The sequence below is a fragment of the Pleurodeles waltl genome, chromosome 1_1 (assembly GCF_031143425.1).
Source record: "Pleurodeles waltl isolate 20211129_DDA chromosome 1_1, aPleWal1.hap1.20221129, whole genome shotgun sequence".
Lineage (NCBI taxonomy): Eukaryota > Metazoa > Chordata > Amphibia > Caudata > Salamandridae > Pleurodeles > Pleurodeles waltl.
The window spans coordinates 27,891,172-27,910,414 of record NC_090436.1 but is presented as its reverse complement, the minus strand read 5'-3'; the positions used below and the strand labels follow the sequence as shown (position 1 = coordinate 27,910,414).

Sequence of the window (19,243 nt, the reverse complement as noted above, 5' to 3'; positions counted from 1 at the left end):
GCAAGATCTTCCGCTGGATCCCTGCCGACACCAGAAAAACCGTGACCCACGCCCTTGTCACGAGTCGCCTGGACTACGGCAATACCCTCTACGCCGGGACCACCGCCAAACTCCAAAACCGCCTGCAACGCATCCAAAACGCCTCGGCCCGCCTCACCCTCGACGTACCCCGCAACAGCCACATCTCCGCACACCTGAGACACCTGCATTGGCTCCCAGTCAGCAAAAGGATCACCTTCCATCTTCTCACCCACGCACACAAAGCCCTCCACAACAAGGGACCGGAATACCTCAACAGACGCCTCAGCTTCTACGTCCCCACCCGCCCCCTCCGCTCCGCTGGCCTCGCACTTGCTGCCGTCCCTCGCACCCGCCGCTCCACGGCGGGTGGGAGATCTTTCTCCTTCCTGGCGGCCAAGACCTGGAACTCCCTCCCCACCAGCCTCAGGACCACCCAGGACCACTCCGCTTTCCGGAGACTCCTAAAGACTTGGCTGTTCGAGCAGCGATAACCCCCCCTTTCCCCCCTAGCGCCTTGAGACCCGCACGGGTGAGTAGCGCGCTTTATAAATGTTAATGATTTGATTTGAGGTGCTTCTGATGGGTCTCACTGTTGGCTAGCGCAAGCCCCTGGATAAAGAGAGCCCGAAGGAAGAGGGAGGCTAGAGGTGGTCTTTGAGATGAAGATGGGGCCACTGGCTGCAAGATGTCGGCTATTGTGCGGGGACTCATGAAGAGCTGGTGAAAGGAACCCGGCCCCAAGGCCAGCGTGGACGAAGGCCACCCCTGAGATGTGGGGAGCAGACCAAGAATTGAGGAAACGTGTAAATCTCAGTTCTCCCAAATTTGTAGACTTTGATAGTGAGGCACAGAGAGCAAGTCATTGTCCCAGGGTCACACAATTTATTTAAGTGTGGAAGCTGCATTTAGTAATCACGTCCATACCGGTGAAGTTGCAATCACCTGAAACATGTCTACCCGGAGAGAAGTCTAGGATAGAAAAGGGGGGAGAGAGACAGAAACCACCAGAGAGTATAGCCTTTCCTCTGCCTTCTGCTAGAATTCACAGTTTGGCTTTATACCAAGAAGAGGGGACGTGGAAGAGGGGGTGAAGGGCAGTCCAAAACTTGTGTTCACTGCAAACGAACACTCTCTGCATTTAACCAGGAGCACAGATTTCTTTATGGCTAAGGACCGAATCAACCAGTCACTCAAGCCACACCGGGCTCATTCTCACAATGCTGTGGGCCCTCACTGCGGTATGGGGTGAGGAGGCACCCGCGCCCGAGACACTCCATGGAGTAGCCGTGCGCTTTATAAGTTCCCATTCATTCATTCATTCACTCATTCAAATGTGCATTGGAGGGCTGTGATTGTCGAACATACCACTTCTGCAACTCTGCAGATGGGGAACCGAGTATGACATGGGAACCAAGTCACTCATTGCTGAATCTCCAGACAGCATTAAATTTAATGAAAAAATAATGAGACCGACAACAATTATTGTGTATCCTCGTGGAGCCCCCATGAACATGGCAGGAGAGTGGGGGGCATGCAGATACTGCCCCCATGGCTCTGTGCATCTACCTGCTGGACCCCCGGCCACCTGAGCTGCGCTACAATCTCACCACAAGGGGGGGATCCTTTTCCTTGGATTGACATCATACTATGCAAATGAGGCGCAAAGCTAATCATGCAAAAATGTCTTAATTAGCACAGCTGTACCTGGCCACCTAATGAACCTGGGAGCGCCACTGTGAGGCGCGTGGGGGGTTCAGCGCCCGCAGCCCTGGATGAGCTGAGACCTGGTGGGGAGATGATGGCTGTACCTCAAACACAACCTAGGAATGGGGTTGTGAGGAAGAAGAGGACCATGGGTTGTTTAATGCCCCTGCACCACCCCCCCTGACAACCTGGAACTAGTGATGTCTCCACTACTGGTGTGCAGGGTAGATAATCTGATATCTCAAAAGCTCAACAATATGTGCATTGAAGCTGCCCTTCTAGTCTCCAACATGAAGGGCCAGATTCATCAAAGTTTTGCGTCACCTTGCACGACACAAGGGGGCACAAGGGCGACGCAAATCCTAAGTGAGATTTATCAAGCCATGCAAGGCCACCTTGCGTCACCCTGCATGGCTTGATAAATCTAGAGTAATACAAGGCAGCGCAATTCACTGCCTTGGGTTACTCCGCCCTGGGAAGGTGTTCCATGAGTGGAGCTGGGTGTTCCCATGCATCCACCCATGGATTTTGGTGCATTCCCAGATGTACCATTAGTGGTAGACCAAGAATGCATCAAAATCCTACACCTCCCCAGGTGAGGCGTAACGTGGATAAATATTTTATTTCTCCTTGTTCCTTCCTGCATTCTGCAGCACACATAGAAAGAGGAAAACGCTTCTCAGGATTGTTTTTATGCAGGAAGGTGTCCCTTCCTGCACAACAACAAGACTTCCTACAATGCAGGCACCCTTACACATGACACAAAGGCGCCTGTGTTGGCACTTGGCAGCCAAAAGTGCACCAGCGCTTGGAAAGGACGGGTGCAGCACATAATGGTAGATTTGCACAGTCCTGCCCTTTCCGTTGCACACAGAGCACCGCAGCGAGGTGGCGTGCTGCACTGCGCTGCATGAAAGGATGATAAATCTGCCCCAAAGTCTGCAAACATATGCGTCGCCCCTTGCAGGTCATTGCAAAAGCATGTTCATATGTAATGTTATTTCATTAGTGACTTGTAAAGTGCGCTATTAGTGGCCTCCGGCCGAAGAAAACATCTAACCCTTGCATTGGTGATAAGAGGGTCAGTGATACATCAGTGTAATAGAGAAATAATATGAGATCCATCGTGGTCCTTGATCTTAGAGGAAAGCCGTTCCCAGAGAGCGTAAATCCGCAGGACAATGCCCTGCTTCCCAATCTCTGTGTATTTGTTGGTGTAATCACCTGAATGAACTCAGTAACCTAAACAAAAGGGAGACCATGTGCTTTAAAGAAATACCAGTAATAGGGCAGAGCCCTACTCTTGACATTGACTTCAAGTGAGCCAACGAGTGGCAAAGGGAAGACTTGTTCTCAGTTGGATCAGATTGGCTGGATCCAGGCAAGAACCACATGATGAAGATCCACATGTTCCACCCGATGTAGAAAGTTGGCATGGTCAGCTGCACCAGAAACAGCCCTTAAATCAGGTAAAATCAGGGTGTTCATAGCTTCTGTTAAAAGTTCCAGTTTGAGACTATCTATCTCGGAGACGGTCACCCTCACAGGGGCTGGTTCCAGTTGCAAGTTATTGTTTAGCCGCAACAAGAGCTGGGGTTGTTGCCTATGAACCCCTCAAACAATTTCAAAGATTAGTGAAAACTGGACATAGGGTAATTGCTGTCTGACCAGTCTGGTTGTCTTGAGTGATGTGCAGGAGTGGGGTCAGTGCTTGGAGGCTGGGCCCACTGGCACTCGGTTTTGGGGAGCGGCACTTGTCTTCCTCAACAAACTTTGATGCAGAGTGAGATAGAGAAAAACCCAAATGGGGGTGAGGTTAAAGAGGAAGGGAAAGATGGAAAAACTGTAACAAAGGGAAAAATCAAGGATAAAAAAAATACCTACAAGAGTGAGATAAAGAGATTGGGAGTGCCTGGCGGTGGATTAAAAAGGCATGAGATAAAACCCAAGACTACACAACCTTAGTATTCAGCACCCCAGCATTTGATTGTGCCAACCTCTGGGTTCTGTGCAAACCTTTGCGTCCCAGCATTTATTCTTGTACAAATTAAGCACTGAGTGCGGTGGAATCCCAAAGACCTGTGTGAAAGGCAAGGGAATTGAAAACTTCGGAGAAAGTGTCTAGGCAGACAGCCATGTAGAGCACGTAATTCTACTCTAGAGTGATCATTTCACAGGCTGACAGAGACAGACAGATGTGGTCCTCCCCTGTAGCTCTGCCTTTTGTAAGTCCAAACTTTGGAAAGCAGCACTCTCAAAACCACTGTAGCTTTGTTTTCTGATTTTAATGACAGCATCATTATTTATTGCACCTGTTTTCTAACTAAAATGTTTCATGATGGGGTCATATGAAAATCAAGAGGAGATTGGGACAGCCTGTGTCACAGGTTCATTTATGATTTTAAAAATGAGAAAGAAATTCTAAACTCCTGGTATCTAAGTATTGAGTATCAGATCAAACCCTTTCACTGGTCACTATCATTTTTACCACCTCCACCACCTGCACTATGTTAAAATATCTCTGATTCTATTCATGGGGTCACTCGCAATCCACACAATTGAAGACCTGAGCCCCCAACGAGAAGAGAGGAGGAAGAAGACAAGTTATCTCTTCGGCCACAGCCTCTGGATTAAACCTCTTGTAAACATGTGTTGTTTGACCTTCACTCATCTTTCCTCTCTGAGTATATGTTTAATCAACCTGCCCCTTACGGTGGGCCGGAAAATGCCTCACCACTCTGTGAGATGGTTGTTCCCCTCGATGGGCGCCAATATAACGCACTGCCCTATCCACAACATGTTTACAGTGTCAATGTGGCCAGGCTTCAGCCTCTGTGCCCAAGACTGCTGGTGGGAAGGTGTCCTTTTTGGAAGCATTGTTGAAGGTCAGCAACTGATTTTAACACGCTAGCTGCTGAAGCTGGCAGAAAATTAGCCTCTCACTACGTGGTAAAATACTCTAACCCTTTGAGCCGGCACTGACCCGGTCACATGTTATGCTTTCGTTGGTATTTAGCACCCAAGGTAATGTGCCTGGGGCTGCAGAACACTCAGTGAAGGCCTTCTGCTCTTTGCCACCCCATCACTGGAGAAAGTAACCGATGGCTAATCGGTAATTGCCACAAGAGAGGACCGCCGATGATGGGGTTATCATAAGAAGGTCTTTGGGTCAGAAGGCAATTTGTGAATATGACAGACATTCTCATAAAAAAAAACTGAAGCACAAATGAGAGAAAGGAATCTCCTGGAGCCTGGCTGATCGCAGATATTCTTTAAGACCACACCTGCCATCCAGCTACCTTAGGTCCGGCTGTGGCTGCACAGCTTGAAAGTTATCACGGGGTTAGTGTGTCCACTGCAGAATTATATAGCAAAGTACACATCACAGGTTTATAATCTGGCAATGTCACCTCAGCCTTTCAACTTCCAAAACAGAGGCACTGAGACAGTACACTGAAGCTGCAAGCAGAAAATGCTATTGTAGGTGAAGCCAACATCTTAAAGCTCACCAAAGAGATATGCTAGTCAGTCAAGAAAGGACAGTCACACGAGCAAATTGATCCCCTGTAAGAGCTCTTAAACAATTGATATGAGCTAACTGATAAATTAAAGAGGATATTTTAACAAAAGATACCAACAGATGAGTACAGCTGAGTCTTAACCATCCCGTACAGACCAACTCTCAGCCGGCGAGCGCAAGATGCGGGATTGAGCTGAGGCTAGACAGATGCAAAGGGACATACCTCCTCCACTGTTCCTTACAGTGCAACAAAGGTAGAAAGTAACACATTCAGAGAAAAAGCAAGCTGTTACACTTCAGGAGATCTAAGGATACCATCCTTTCCTTGCAGGACTGCTTGTTCCCTAAGTTAAATGGAAAACTGCAGACAGGGCAAGCCTCTCCAGAGTAACCTTTCAAAGGAAGATCTCCCTTCTCTTTTGATGAAAGGGCAGACACATCTTTCCCCGAGCGAAGACCCCTGAGAAATGCCATCAAAGCAAGCCAACAAACTATAGTGAGAGCTAGAGAGCTGTCTCTGTCTATGACATGCAATGAAAACCATACAACACAGTGTCACTTGATCACAAAGAGCTCTGCACTCTCCCAAAAGCATAAAGAAAATTTCAGTGGCCACGATCTAAACCGAATCCAACATGGTGGCCAATGATTTCAGTACTTTTTACAAAAACTCACTCAAACCCCTCATTTCTCCTGCCAAGACACTGCTGCATACATTACATTGATAAGGTGGCCAACTCACAACTGGATATAGGGCCTAATTTAGAACTAGGAGGATGTGTTACTCCGTCACAACGGTGACTGATATCCCGTCCGCTGAAATCTAAATCCCATAGGATAGAATGGGATTTAGATTTCCTCCGACGGGATGTCCATCACGGTTGTGACAGAGTCACCCGTCCGCCGAGTTCTAAATCAGGCCCGTAGTATTTTGCACACTTCGCAAGCTATGGAAAGTACAAAGCTTGCAAAGTTTTAAACACTACCTCTTCAGAAGACCTTAGTGGTAGTGGGAACCCTTCCTAGGAAGAGACCTTTGAAAACAGCAAGGAACTGTGGCACGTAACCGCAGGCATCATCACACTTGAATCATGCGCGGTGTTGACGCCATTACTCCCTGGTGTCTGCCATCAGGCAGTGAGGGGCACAGAAATTATTTTAGTGGCAAAGGCAGGAGGGACCTAAAGTGGAGCCACCCCAAGGAGCACCAGGAGCTTCTGGGTCACAGGTGCCAGGGGAGGAGGTTGGCCCGGCTATTCAAAATTACTAGATGCAAAGTGACGATGGCTCAAAAAAGAAACTGATGGTGTTAGATGTGTCATCTGGGAACATGACGGCAACATATACGCCTCATATTCTTGTACAGCCCAGTGTAAATCAGAGAGTGTAAGGGGAGGCCAGCGGAGGCCGGAGGATGTTAATATTACTATTATTAGCACTCTCAATATTACCATCGCTGGTATTATTGTTGTTGTATTTGTTATTATTATTATTATTATTATTGTTATAACTATTGTTGTTATTGTTATTATTATTATTATTATTGGTATTATTATTATTGTTATTCTTATCCTTCTTCTTCTTATTATTATTATTGTTGTTATTATAATTATTGTTGTTATTATTGTTATTATTATTATTATTATTATTAGTACTCTTATTATTATTATTGTTGCTATTGTCATGGTTATTATTATTATGATTATTATTATTGACGTTATTGTTATTGTCATGGTTATTATTATTATTATTATTATTGCTGTTATTTTTAGTAGTAATATGGTTATTATTGTTATTTTTATTGGTATGGCTGTTATTATTATGGTTACTATTATTGTTGTTATTGTGGTTAATGCTATTGTTATTATTATCAATATCATTATTATAGTTATTTTTGTTATTATTATCACTAATTTTGTTATGGTTGTTATTATTATTAATATTATTATTATTATGGTTATTATTGTTATTATTATTATTACTATTATTGTTATGGTTGTTATTATTATTACTAGTATTATTATTGTTATTATCGTTATTACTATTGTAGTTATTATTGTTATTGCAATTATTATTGTTGTTATTATGGTTATTATAGTTATTATAATAATTGCTATGTTTATTATTATTACTTCTATTATTATCATTATTGTGATTATGATTATTATTATTATCATTACTATTATTATTATCCTTATCATTACTGTTATTATGATTGTTACTATTATTAATATTGGTTATTATTAATATTATTCTTACGCCACTGGTCTGTATCTGGGCTCCCCCCGCGCGGTACATCCGGGGCCCGTGGAGCGCCTCGCACTTTCCCAGCACTCCCCTGTAATTGCATCAGGCTGCGAAGAGGCAGTTCCTGGACGCTGCTGCTGGGTAATCAGCCCTGCTGGGAAGGCACGTGCTCTAATGGGGCAGAGGAAATATAATCCACTGGAGAGGGATTCACAGCCCGCCCCGCCTCACCCTGGGGAGTAGTGAGGGAGGGGGCGGGGGCGGCAGAGAGTCGTCCTGGAGATGGAAGTCTCCAGGGGGTAAATCCAGTCAACCACTGGTGGGGAGAAAGCAACCAGGCCTGGATTCTGGTGTCTAATCCTCCCAACCCCCAACAGGTCTTCCCCCTACCCTGGGACGTAGGGAGGAATGGGGCGAGGGATGGCAGAAATTCATCCTGAAGGTGGAAGTCTCCAGGGGTAAATCCAGTCCACCACTGGTGGGCAGGAACCAACCAGGCCTGGATTCTGGTGTCTAACACCCCGACTCCCCAACAGGCCTGCCCCCCTGGTCTGGGGAGTAGTGAGGGAGGGGGCGAGGGACGGCAGAGGGTCATCCTGGAGGTGGAGGTCTCTGGGGTAAGATCCAGTCCAGCCAGGCCTGGATTCTGGTGTCTAACGCCCCAACCCCCCAACAGGCCTGTTAATGGGTATATCGAGGTGTGGAGACTTACATGAGATCAGAGGCAGAAAGGACACTCTCTAACAAAGGAAGATAGTGCGCCCTAGGGACAAATGTATGGGGATTTGGCGCAGGGTAGTGCACCAAGCCACCTTGTTATACTGCCCTACGCAAAAGTGAAAGCACTGTATTTATGGAATATGGTGCATTCTTGTCATTTTCCACTGCGCTGGCGCAGTTTCAGCAGCATAGTGCATGCATAGTGCATGCAGGCACTCTTGCACCAGAGTGCAAGGGTGCCTGTGATGTCAGCAGGGTTGCAGGAAGGCGCCCCTTCCTGCACAGAAACAATCCATAGAGGCGTTTTCCTCTTTCCATGTGTGCTGCACAATGCAGGGGAAAAAATGAGGAGAAATAAATATATTTCTCCTTGTTGCGCCTCCCCTGGGGACGTATTCCCAGGTTTACAGATCCTTGTAAATCTGGGGATGCGTCAAAATCCATGGGTGTTGCGTGGGAACACCCACCGCAACGCCCATGCAATGCCTTCTGACGCAACACAGCGAGTGCACTGCCTTGCTTGACTCCATGTCTATGAAGCCATTGAAAGTCACATAAAGTGGCTTTGTGTGGCCTCATAGATGTGGTTTTGCAGCCTGTGCCACTAGAGAATCAAAAATAGTGATGCATGGTTGGCGCACGGGGCTCATAAATATGCCCCTCACAGCCAGAATTAGAAAACCTGGACAGACCCATAGCCTGAGGTTTGCAGGGAAACAAACTACGTCATCGGGCAGAGTCACAGGGCGCCCAATTCTTCAAAGCAAACAGAGGGATACACTGGGACAGTTCAGGTACACACACCATTTGGCAGCAGCGAGGGAGTATATGGTCATTGTATAGCAACACATATTATCAAAACCTTCAGACCGGGCTTCTATCGGGACCTTTGCTAACCGGTCGGGGCCTGCACTGTGATCCAGTTCTCGCATCATCATTCAGAATTTCCTGGCTGCTGGATGCAACTTCTCGCGCCCAGACCCATCTTGGGGTCACCTTCTTTGGCTGGGCTTGGGACCAGGAGGCTCTCCTTGTACCTCGTACCCTACTGAGGACTCAAACACTCAGTCATGTCCTCCTCATATACCAGGGATAGAGACATGTTAAGGACTCGGCAAAGTGGGCTCTGGCCCCAGCCTTTCAGGGGCCCGATGATAGAGCCAGCTCTGCTCTGCAGAGAGTTTTGCTCCGTTGGCCTTGAATAGTTCTTCAGCAGATTGTTTTAAATACCGTTTCCCTTTTATATATTTTTAATGTGAGTGACGTGTGAGAGTCTATGGCAGACATAGGACAGAAAATGCTGTTTTTATGTTTCATGCAAAACCCATAATAATACTTTAGCTCAAACCTGCCCCTCACATATGAGGACTAGTGGTGGGGGTGTCAAAGAGATTATCTGCAGTAATGTTAGTGAGCTGCTGCTGAGTTACAATATTGAAAACACCTCACTATCCCTGAATTTTACATGCAACACATTTATTATTTGGAAGATTATGTCTGTGCACTGTCAGTGACCTGGCCAAAGAGGGCACGAAAGACCTGAAATTGGATCATAAATTCAAAGCTGTTCTGAACAGGGGTCCCCAAAATTTGTTTGGCCCTGGGTCCCCAAAATCCTTAAGATGTCCCTGCTCAGGGATACAAACGCTTCTACAATTACCCCGGCTGCGATCATAGACGTGGTCCAGGGAAGTGAGTCCACTGTTGGGTAGGTAACCAAGTTCTGGTGCTCCCTGGGCAGTTTGTACGTAGTTTGCTGCACATGTGCACTAACATTTGACGCCGCACGGGTGTAGACAGTAAACCCTAAGCATGGCATGCATGCGTTCTGCATAGTCGGTCGCCTATGCCTCGTTCAGTTACTCTGCTCCAGAGAGGTGTCACACGCCAGCCGCTGGCCTTCCTTTCAAGTGTTTGGTCCCAAACATCCCATCTTGCTGTGTGTGCACCCAGGGCCAGACTGGCCATAGCGGGCATTGGGCGTTTCCCCAGGAGGCTGGAAGGGTGGGGCCCGGTTTTGCAGCTTTGGGGGCTGGTTTTGTTACTGGGGGCCGATTTTGCAGCGGTGCTGCAATATCGGCCCAGGTAACAAAAGTAGCAGCGCGTCACACTTGCACCCGACTCAGGGGCTGGTCCGACAAAATTGCCAGGGTCGCTTTCGGTTCACAGTCCGGCCCTGCGTGCATTCAACACCAGGGTGGGGGGCCCTGCACGAGCTCCCCTGAAGGCACCCTTTCTCCATGACTCAGGACAGATACACCTCAGGGTGTATAAGCTAACCCTAGGATGGCTTGGCTGACACTTGTTCTCCATAGACCACAAGCACACCCTTGAACCCCACTACATTAAGGTGTTTGGGACCCTGCACGTGCCCCAGGCCACAAGAGTGGGGCTGGCTCTACAGAAAGCATGTGTTTGCAGGTCTTTAGGGCTGTGTGACTGGTGCAGCCGCACTGGGCGCTGACCTGGAGAGAGGGCACTGATCTCTTGGGGGTGGGGTGTTGTGTTGAGCAATAACTTTTGATTTTAAAACACCTTTTGTAGAGTGTGCGTCCATCTTCCAGGCAGCAATAAAAATGTCAAGATACTCTTGCGATTAATGTCCTTGACAGACAGAGATTGCCCAGTGGCAGTTTTGACTTGTCATAAACTAGCGCAGAGGGTTAATGTGCCTCCTGCAAAGAACAGATCTGTATTTTATGTGGACAGCCGAGTGGATTAGTAAAGTCAGCCTTTACCAGCGCTTTAAAACAAATGAAAAGAACTATGGAGAGAAGAGGGGCACTTTTGCCGTGTGGTAGTACAGGAATCTGAGGAGGAGGCCATGAGGTGGGCTGCCACAAAAGATTGTCGCACCGGGCGCCACCAGTGCTAAAGCCGGCCCTGCTTAAACTCAAGCTAGCAAAACTGGACTAAAACCACCTATGGTGGGAGCAAGGGTTTTGTTTCTTTTGTATGTGAGAAACAAACAATGTTCTGGTTGAACAAGACTGCACTAACCAGTGCAGTGAAAATAGACTTGGCACCCAGAGTAAATTGGCTGTATCCAAAAGTTATTTATCATCAACCACATCCAAAAACACAAATCCCACTGAAGAAATGTCCTTTGCCCGCCATATTACAATTTCCATAGGATATAAGGGGATTGCACGACGGCGGACGGGATGTCCGTCACATCTGTGACAGAGTATTCCCCTCCCCCTAAGACAGCAAATACAGACCACTGGGACTTCTGGCTACAGTCAGAAGGTGTAGTAAGGTCTGGCGATCACAGGCACCAAGGTCATGCCTAGGGCTTCAAAGGATTCCAGCTAGCAACTGAATCTGCAGGACAATTGGAGAGCAGGTGGGGCTTGAGTAACAGCCCCTGTCCTCCAGCAAGGATACTTACTTCATCAGCCACTAGAGGATAAACAAAAGCCCCTAGCAGTCACAAGGTCCATGTGACAGGAAGATGTATTTACTTCCAGGTAACTTGTCCTCATTATGAGATGTGTAACACATGGGAGCCTGTAGTCCTTGTATACAAAAGCCGATCTCTAATGTCCTAATTACAGGTGAGTTGAGAGGTTGCTAGTCACCTGTAATAAAGAAATATGTATGACGTGGCTGGTCACCTGAACTAAATTATTACAGCTGATGTCCGATGTCCGGTGTCACAATCCCTGCTGTGAAAGGCAGCACCCAATAGAAAAGGCAGGGAGCAGAGCATAACTAAAGCTGCGGTTTTAACAACAAGAACAAGCGTTTGCTCAAGTTACAGTTATTAGCGGTGTATATTCCTAACTGGACTTTTCTTGCCACTTAAGTTGAAAATGAAAAGTAAAACATTCGTTGGCATAAGCGAGCTGATGCAAAGCGCCTCGGCCGGCATGAGCTCAAAGGAGACACACAATAGGAAAAAGAAGTTCGCTCGCAGTCAAACGTATCGGCAATCGTGCAATTATTCATCTAACAGGGACAGTCTGCAAGGCAGTATCAAAACCTCCCCAAGGAGGGACAAATGTAATTTACCAATGTTAACAAAGGAGTTTTGAAAGGCAAGACCACGAACGGGTGAAAGTGATGGGCTTGCGGTGGGCGTGGGTAAAAGCCCACAATGTTTACAACAGGTTGAAGCGCTTGCGAGCTCGACCTAATGAGAACTTGCTTTTCCTTTTTATAAATGAAGAGTGTGATCAGCAGAATAGAGATATTTATGGCAATACGTTTATTTTTTGCACAATTTATCTAATTATAGGAAAGAGAATCTCTAGGCATGTTTCTATGCATTTTGAGGTAAAACGTTTTTTAAAATCTAACTTACATTTATCTGATTCTATTATCATCATGAAATAAATATGTAACTTTTTAAAAAGTTTTCTCTACAGGTTCTTCATGTCTGCAGACATCCTATCTCTTTTGTGTGAGTTAGATATTGAAGGATGTATTACTATGTCACAGCGGTGACGGATATCTTGTGCGCCGAAAACTAAACCCCATAGGATATAATGAGATTTAGATTTCAGTGGACAGGATATCCATCACTGTTGTGACGGACTAACTTGTCCTCCAATATCCAAATTAGGCCCTAAGTCAGCAAATTAGAATCACGCTACAAGAGAAGGGTTGGAAAGAGGGATGTCCGGAAGTAGATAGTGAAGGCTTCAGTTTAAAGGTCAGTAGCACCACCTTGACATCTGGCTTCTGGGTCACAATGCCCCAATCTGAAAAAGGTGTTGCTGGAAAGAGATGTTATTGTAGCCCCTCTCCCCCTCCCTCCTGCCATCTTCATATAATGTGGAATGGCGGCGGACAGTGATAAAGTGAGAGCTCCCTCCAGCACCATGTACGTCAAGTGCCTGATGATGTCTGAGACGGGTAAAGGGGCACTGAGATCTGGTTTTATGGTCAGAGGAGAGAGTGTGCTGCTTAGGGGACAGGGTCACCTTGAAGGAACTACACGGGTGGAGGGAGAGGCAGTTAAAAGTCTGCCATGGGTGGAGGGATGGGCAATAGTCAGGGTGCCACAAGAGAGGGGCAGAAAGACAAGTGCCATGGGAGAGGGAGGAATGAGGACATGTGCCGCAGGGAAGGCAGGGCCGTAGGATGAGTGGCCCAGGGGCATGGTCACAGGAGGACGAGTGCCACAGAGGTACTGGGGAGCCAGGAGTATCGCTGCCAAAGGGGCTGGGAGTTTAACATACCTCCCGAGACCTAGTCCGCAGCACTCTTTTCCTCCAGAGTGTGCTGCTGGTGAACGTTGAGCCTCCTGGAGGCGGGCTTGTAGTGACATCACAGTCAATGCAGCACAGGAGAAAGAGGAAGCAAACATCTGTCTCCCCCCCCACACTTTCTATTGGCCCAGAGACAGGACAGTGTCAGAAATAGGAGAGTCAAACAAAATGGCATGAATTTTACAGAAGTCCCAATTTCTTGAATGTTTTGTCAAATCACAAACTCACCAGTCTTGGAAGGTCTGCCTGTGGTTGATTTCTCTGTAACCTTTTCCACATACCTTGAGCTGCCTCCTGTCTGGGGGGCGGAGTTCCTGAATTCTTCAAGTAGAGCCCTTATGCCCACTCGTTGCTCCCATGATGTCTGGTTACCTGAAGTATAACATGCTTCCAAAGTGCTCTACATACCTGTACCTGTAGCATGTCTGAGAGTTTCTGGCATTCTGCTTTTAGTTCCATTGTCCCCTCCCAGGTGCCCCAATGCTGTTGGGTTGTCTGAAGTGTAACATGCATGTAAACCTCTCCACATACCTGGAACCGCCTCATGTCCCGCGGGTTTCCGGCATTCTTCAGACAGTTCTGATTGCACTTCAGAAAGAACTTGAGGAAGAACCTGAGACAAGGAGGTGGAAAACAAATAAAAGATTATCGGCGCTCCAGTGAGGGCTAAAGAGTCAGAGATGCTTTCCTTATCACAGCATGCCTCCTGTCCTTAGCTTTCCCTTTCTCCCTCCTCCGCCTGCTCTTGGGGACCATTTACTCTGCGTCATTAATAAATTAGGACACAAAAGGAGACTGAATGGCTGTAATAAGAGAAGCAGCAGCTCATGCGCGCAGTTAAAGCTCTCCTCTTTCATGGCACCTTAAAAAGAGACCTTCTATGGTCAGTGACCAGGCAGGAGGCCTATTTAATTTATAAGACAACTTGCTTGATTTCAGTAGGACTTTTCGACAAACAGCCATTTGTACTGATCCCTTGAAAGCTCGATCAATAAATCTGTAGTAATACAGTCAAGGCATCTAAACACTGCACAAATTTGAAATGTATACAATCAAAAAAGTGTTATTTCCAAATGTTGTCATTATAGTCGTTAGCAAAAGTGAGAAGATACTGCTGCAATCATATTTATAGCACCTATGTAAATAAGTTTGGACAAAGCCAATAGGTCCAGCTTTAATGTGAAAACAAGTGTAAACATAGGCATTCACAAATGCTGTTTACATGCATGGCATGCACAAAATGCTGTATTTCACATTAAATCCACCTATTGGCTTTGCCACTGCTGTAAAAAAGCAGCAATAAAGGTTTGCTTTCTACAAATAATGCATTTAGAGAACAAAACAACAACATGATGACTGAGTGTACTTTTCAGATTTCAATGAAACCACTTCCTGGAGGGTAGGAGGGTAGAATGATGCACCAAATAGTGAACAGCCTAAGGTGAGTGAGTAACACCCATCTGGGAAGAACCAAACTCTGCCCGACGTATACTTTAAATGATTGGTACCAATATATCAGCAAGCAACTGCACAGTCAAAGCAGGTTTTTTTGCCCATTTTTTTTAAATCTTGATTAACATAATAAAATTAGGGAACTTTTACTTGATAAATTTAACAAATGCCAATCTCAAAAATTCTGCCATGCTTAGAAAGTCATTAACTGAGAGCCAGGAGAGCGAAACCAGGTGGACTTCAGGCAAACTGTTTGAAGAAACAGGTCTTCAGGTCTTCCCTAATAATGGTGAAAAAGAGATCTATCTGTGGTTCGGTGGAGACAGACAAGGGCTAAATTTATCAACTTTTCTGTGTGATGTTTGAAGAGGGTAAGCCTCTAATCTAATCCAGAAGGACCTCTTTATTTAACATGTACGGTTATAGAAGGGTAACTGTGAATAAAAGACTCTCTTTTTACCAAAGGTTTTGAAATGACATGAAACATACAATGAGAGCAAAGCTGGAGTTACCTTTGATGTCACTAAGGACCCTGACCTCCACTAGAAGTCATTATATATAAGTCTGCGTCATACATATTCATTGTGGGTGTCCTTACGCATGGGTTTTTGTGGTTTTATGCATGAATAAATAACTGCACCACTTGAATTTACACATGAACACTTATCTAATGCCATTGTCATTGAAACTATTTTACAGTGGCTTATTAAAGTGCCTTTTTTTGGCCTCAGCTAACTAGGCATCAGTTAGGCCTCAACGCCATCTTATTTAATATGGATGTCTCAACTTGCACGTTCACTGGTTATTATTTCTGCTGTACACAGTCAAGCAAAGTTATCTTTTTAAATTTTCATTGACATTGTTCTTGCTGTTCTGGAAGAAAACCTTTCCAACTTGAGCTCAGTAACAGTGCTTAATTTGTAAATAAAAATGTGCCGGTGCCCAAAGCTCTCCTCTTAAACATGCGGCTGCTGCATTTAAATGTGCGAGCATGGAATACTGAGGGAGCGTAATCCTGAAGCCATCTCGGGCCTCTTTAATCCATTTACAGCCTCTCCCTGCCCCTTCTGCTCACTCTTGCAGCTTTCTGCTGTGCCCCATTATGATGCTTTTTCACTTTTCTCTTCCTCTGCCTTTCCCATATGTGTCTTTTACTCGCAGTAAATGCTTGAGGCAGAAAACTAAGCGTCAGCCCTCAAAAATAAGTGCCAGAGTTCTGAACCGGAAACAACAAGCACAAATTAAGCACTGCTCAGTAATGTTGTAACCATTCAAGGTCTCTTCCACTAACTCACTGTACTGTATTCATTGGCAATAGTTTGCATTGTGTCAGTTACTAGTTCGTCCTGCCGTATCTGCACGACATCAGCATAGAAGGGCCGCATATAGTGCTTAGGTGGTTAAGTAATATGATGTTTAGTAAAACCCGTTCTGATTTGCCGAAATTGTCATTCTTTTGCCCACACCGTGACGAATTTGCAGCTGTGTTCTATGAGAAGATGTCTTACACAGACCCTTGATTTCCGAGGTGAGCCAGGACTTTTCTGATTCTACTTGTGTTGCTGCCGGATTTCTTACTGATTTTGCTGCTCATTTGGGACTTTGAATTTTCTGATTCTGCTTATAAATCTGTATTGCTCTATTACTCTGAAGCTTCATGGCAATGGTCACGTATGATTCCTGTATTGTACCCTTTTCAATTTTGTAATACATCTTTTTAAATGTTCTAATTCTGCCCAGGAGCTCCCGTATCAAGTCAGTCATCGGTTAATTCATTGTATATTTGATATGTTGTATGGTGTCTTGAGTTGGGGCACATTGGCTTCTGAAATTGAGGTTTAACACTGTCCCCGACCCATCCTCCCGTGGGCGTGACATTGGGGTGTAAGATTTTACAGGTTCTCCGCGCCCATACTGAAAACCTAACTGGATTTTTCTATTTCCTTGGTCTACCAGACTGTGTCCATAGCATGTGCCAAAATGAAATTCACTGAACCATTAAAATGTGAAACTTCCACATCTGCATAAACGTAGCTCATGATTTGCCTACAGACATTGTCATCGACTCCTTCACTTTGTGTCTCATCCTCACTCTTCCCACTTTCCAACCCCCCCATTCAGAGATAAATATATGTAAATCACCTGTGCTGTGACATCTGGCTCTGCGGCGCACACCTGGTGTGTTTGGAGCCTGGGGGGGGGGGGGCTGCCAGTAACTCTGAATACATCCTGCTGGCTTCAACTCCAGAGATGAAGAACATATCACCCCTGTCTGCCACCTTCAGTGACTGCAGGTAGGGTATATCAGTGGGTTCAGCACCTGCTCCTTCCTTAATACCTGTACACGAGGAACCCCTTGGCGCTTGCACTCAGTCTAAAAAAAAGCTGAGTCAGTGAGTGATAAATATATATGTTTATGAACAAAATTAGTATTGCTTCATTAGGATAATGCTGGCGCAGTTTATTTTCAGTGGGTTGTAGCTGAAGGCGTGTGTCTGTCAATGCTCAATATTTATTCCTTTATTTTGGGAAGCCGGAACAAGGTGCCAGGCCCAGACCCACTGGCTGCTCCAGTTTGATGCTCCTCCCACTTCTGGGACATCTAGGTACAGAGATTTGAGGAGGTCTGTAAGAGATGCCCTCATCAGAAGTAAGAGGCTACTGTCCAATCAGGGCGCACCTTGAGTTGTGAGGTTCTAGAGGGTCTTCATTGGGACATCCCACAAACCATAGACCTCCAAATGGAATGCTCCCGTGAACGAATGTGATTGGTGAACATTGCACCATATAGAAAGTGTAACAGGAGGTAGCGTATTTTTATGGATGTGCCTTCTAATCAGGGCTTTAAGTGGGATGAAAAAACTTGAGGGTCTCTCGATGGGGCGTGGCTTAAAAATATGTAAGCTAAAAATCTGTGCTTAGCATACTGTGCCGCTCAACTGGTATGTTGCCCCTTCTTTCTGTCGTTATATTCTGATATATAATAACTGACATTACACCTAAAACAAGCCAGGACTATTGGCTTTGTCAATGGTTGTTAGTTGCATACGATAAATAAGTAAAAACAAAGGCTTTGCTGTATATAATATTGAAAATGCTTCCGTTCTGAAATGATGAGCCTGTTAAAGGTCTGTAAAGAGCATCTTGGAAGCTAAATCAGAGTCGGTGCAGGGTGGTGCCTCTGCCGAGCTAAAGATCTTTTTTCCACTCAGAGGGTGAAGGCAAAAAAGGAGAGCCCGTTAGGTACCTGTCTCAGCACCTGCTTTTTAGAACTACCGGTGCTGAGCACCGACAGGACCCGGCCCACATGTATCCCTGATTCTAGCGCGTTATCAATGTTAGCGCGCCACCTGCACAAAAACACAGGGCTCTGATGCTCTCCCTCAGCGTGCTCGGATCGTCACTTAGGGCCAGATGTAGCAAGCAGTTTTGCCCATTCTGTGTCTATAGGAAAATGTGTTCGTACATATGGCCCTTAATCCCTACAAAAAATAAACTGCACTTTCTTGGTGGACGACTCCAGGACACGGTATTTTAAACTAATGATGTTTCATTCACAAATGACGGTTTTCACATTTGCTAGTATACACAGGTAGCCTGTCCAACCACTATCTTCACAGGGTGGAGGCCGTCAACCCCGCCAAAAAGTTGGGCCCCACTTAAATGAACACCTCCAAGTGTAATTTTCAGACACCGCAACACATTCAGCGGCGCCTACATGTTGACTGCTTTTGTTCTGAGCATCAGGCTGAAAGGGACTTTGTTATTTCAAAATCCAGCTAGGCTCAAAAGAAAGGTCAAATTTATGGGTCCATCAGACCTCCTTTTGTTGGAGTATCCTGGCTAGGAGCTACATGGAGCCTCAAACGTTGATGCAAATGCAATGGAGGGGAAACAAAGGCACACAGCTTGTTAGCACTTTACACCTACTTAAGAGAGGCAGCTATGGCCTTTGTTCAGGCCCTGTATGTATGCATGCGCTGTAAAAATGTCAGATGTGTTGGTCTGCCCCAGTATTTACACAAATAAAGATTTAAATACCACTATTTTGTTTTATTTCTTTTGTAGCGCTTCTCATGCTAATGCAGGGTGTCAGAGCGCTTTACATCAGAGGCACACACTATACATTGATAATGAATCATATAAGCGTGGCAGTCAGTATGCAGGATGTGTTACATAAGACAGTGAGGGCTGCAAGGTGGAGGACTCTCATGCCCTTCATAGCGCACTGTGCATATTGGAAGGATTACAATGTATGAACCGCAAGTAACCAAAGGATCCGTGTGGAAAGCAGTAACCTGCTTACCTAGCTACAGAAAATAAGAATATGACACCTGCATGTTACATGATGTGCCTTTCAGGT

At 45.8% G+C, this 19,243-nt stretch overlaps 1 protein-coding gene across 6 annotated transcripts in view; it reads right to left on the bottom strand.

The window, feature by feature from the left end:
- Positions 1-19,243, bottom strand: part of LOC138258764 (transcription factor COE3-like) — a 408,817-nt gene that overhangs the window by 122,701 nt on the left and 266,873 nt on the right. For all 6 annotated transcript variants that reach the window (XM_069206356.1, XM_069206443.1, XM_069206200.1 and 3 more), the window contains exon 7: positions 13,960-14,041. In XM_069206356.1, the coding sequence (XP_069062457.1) occupies positions 13,960-14,041 (82 nt within the window). The remainder of the gene's footprint in view (positions 1-13,959; positions 14,042-19,243) is intronic.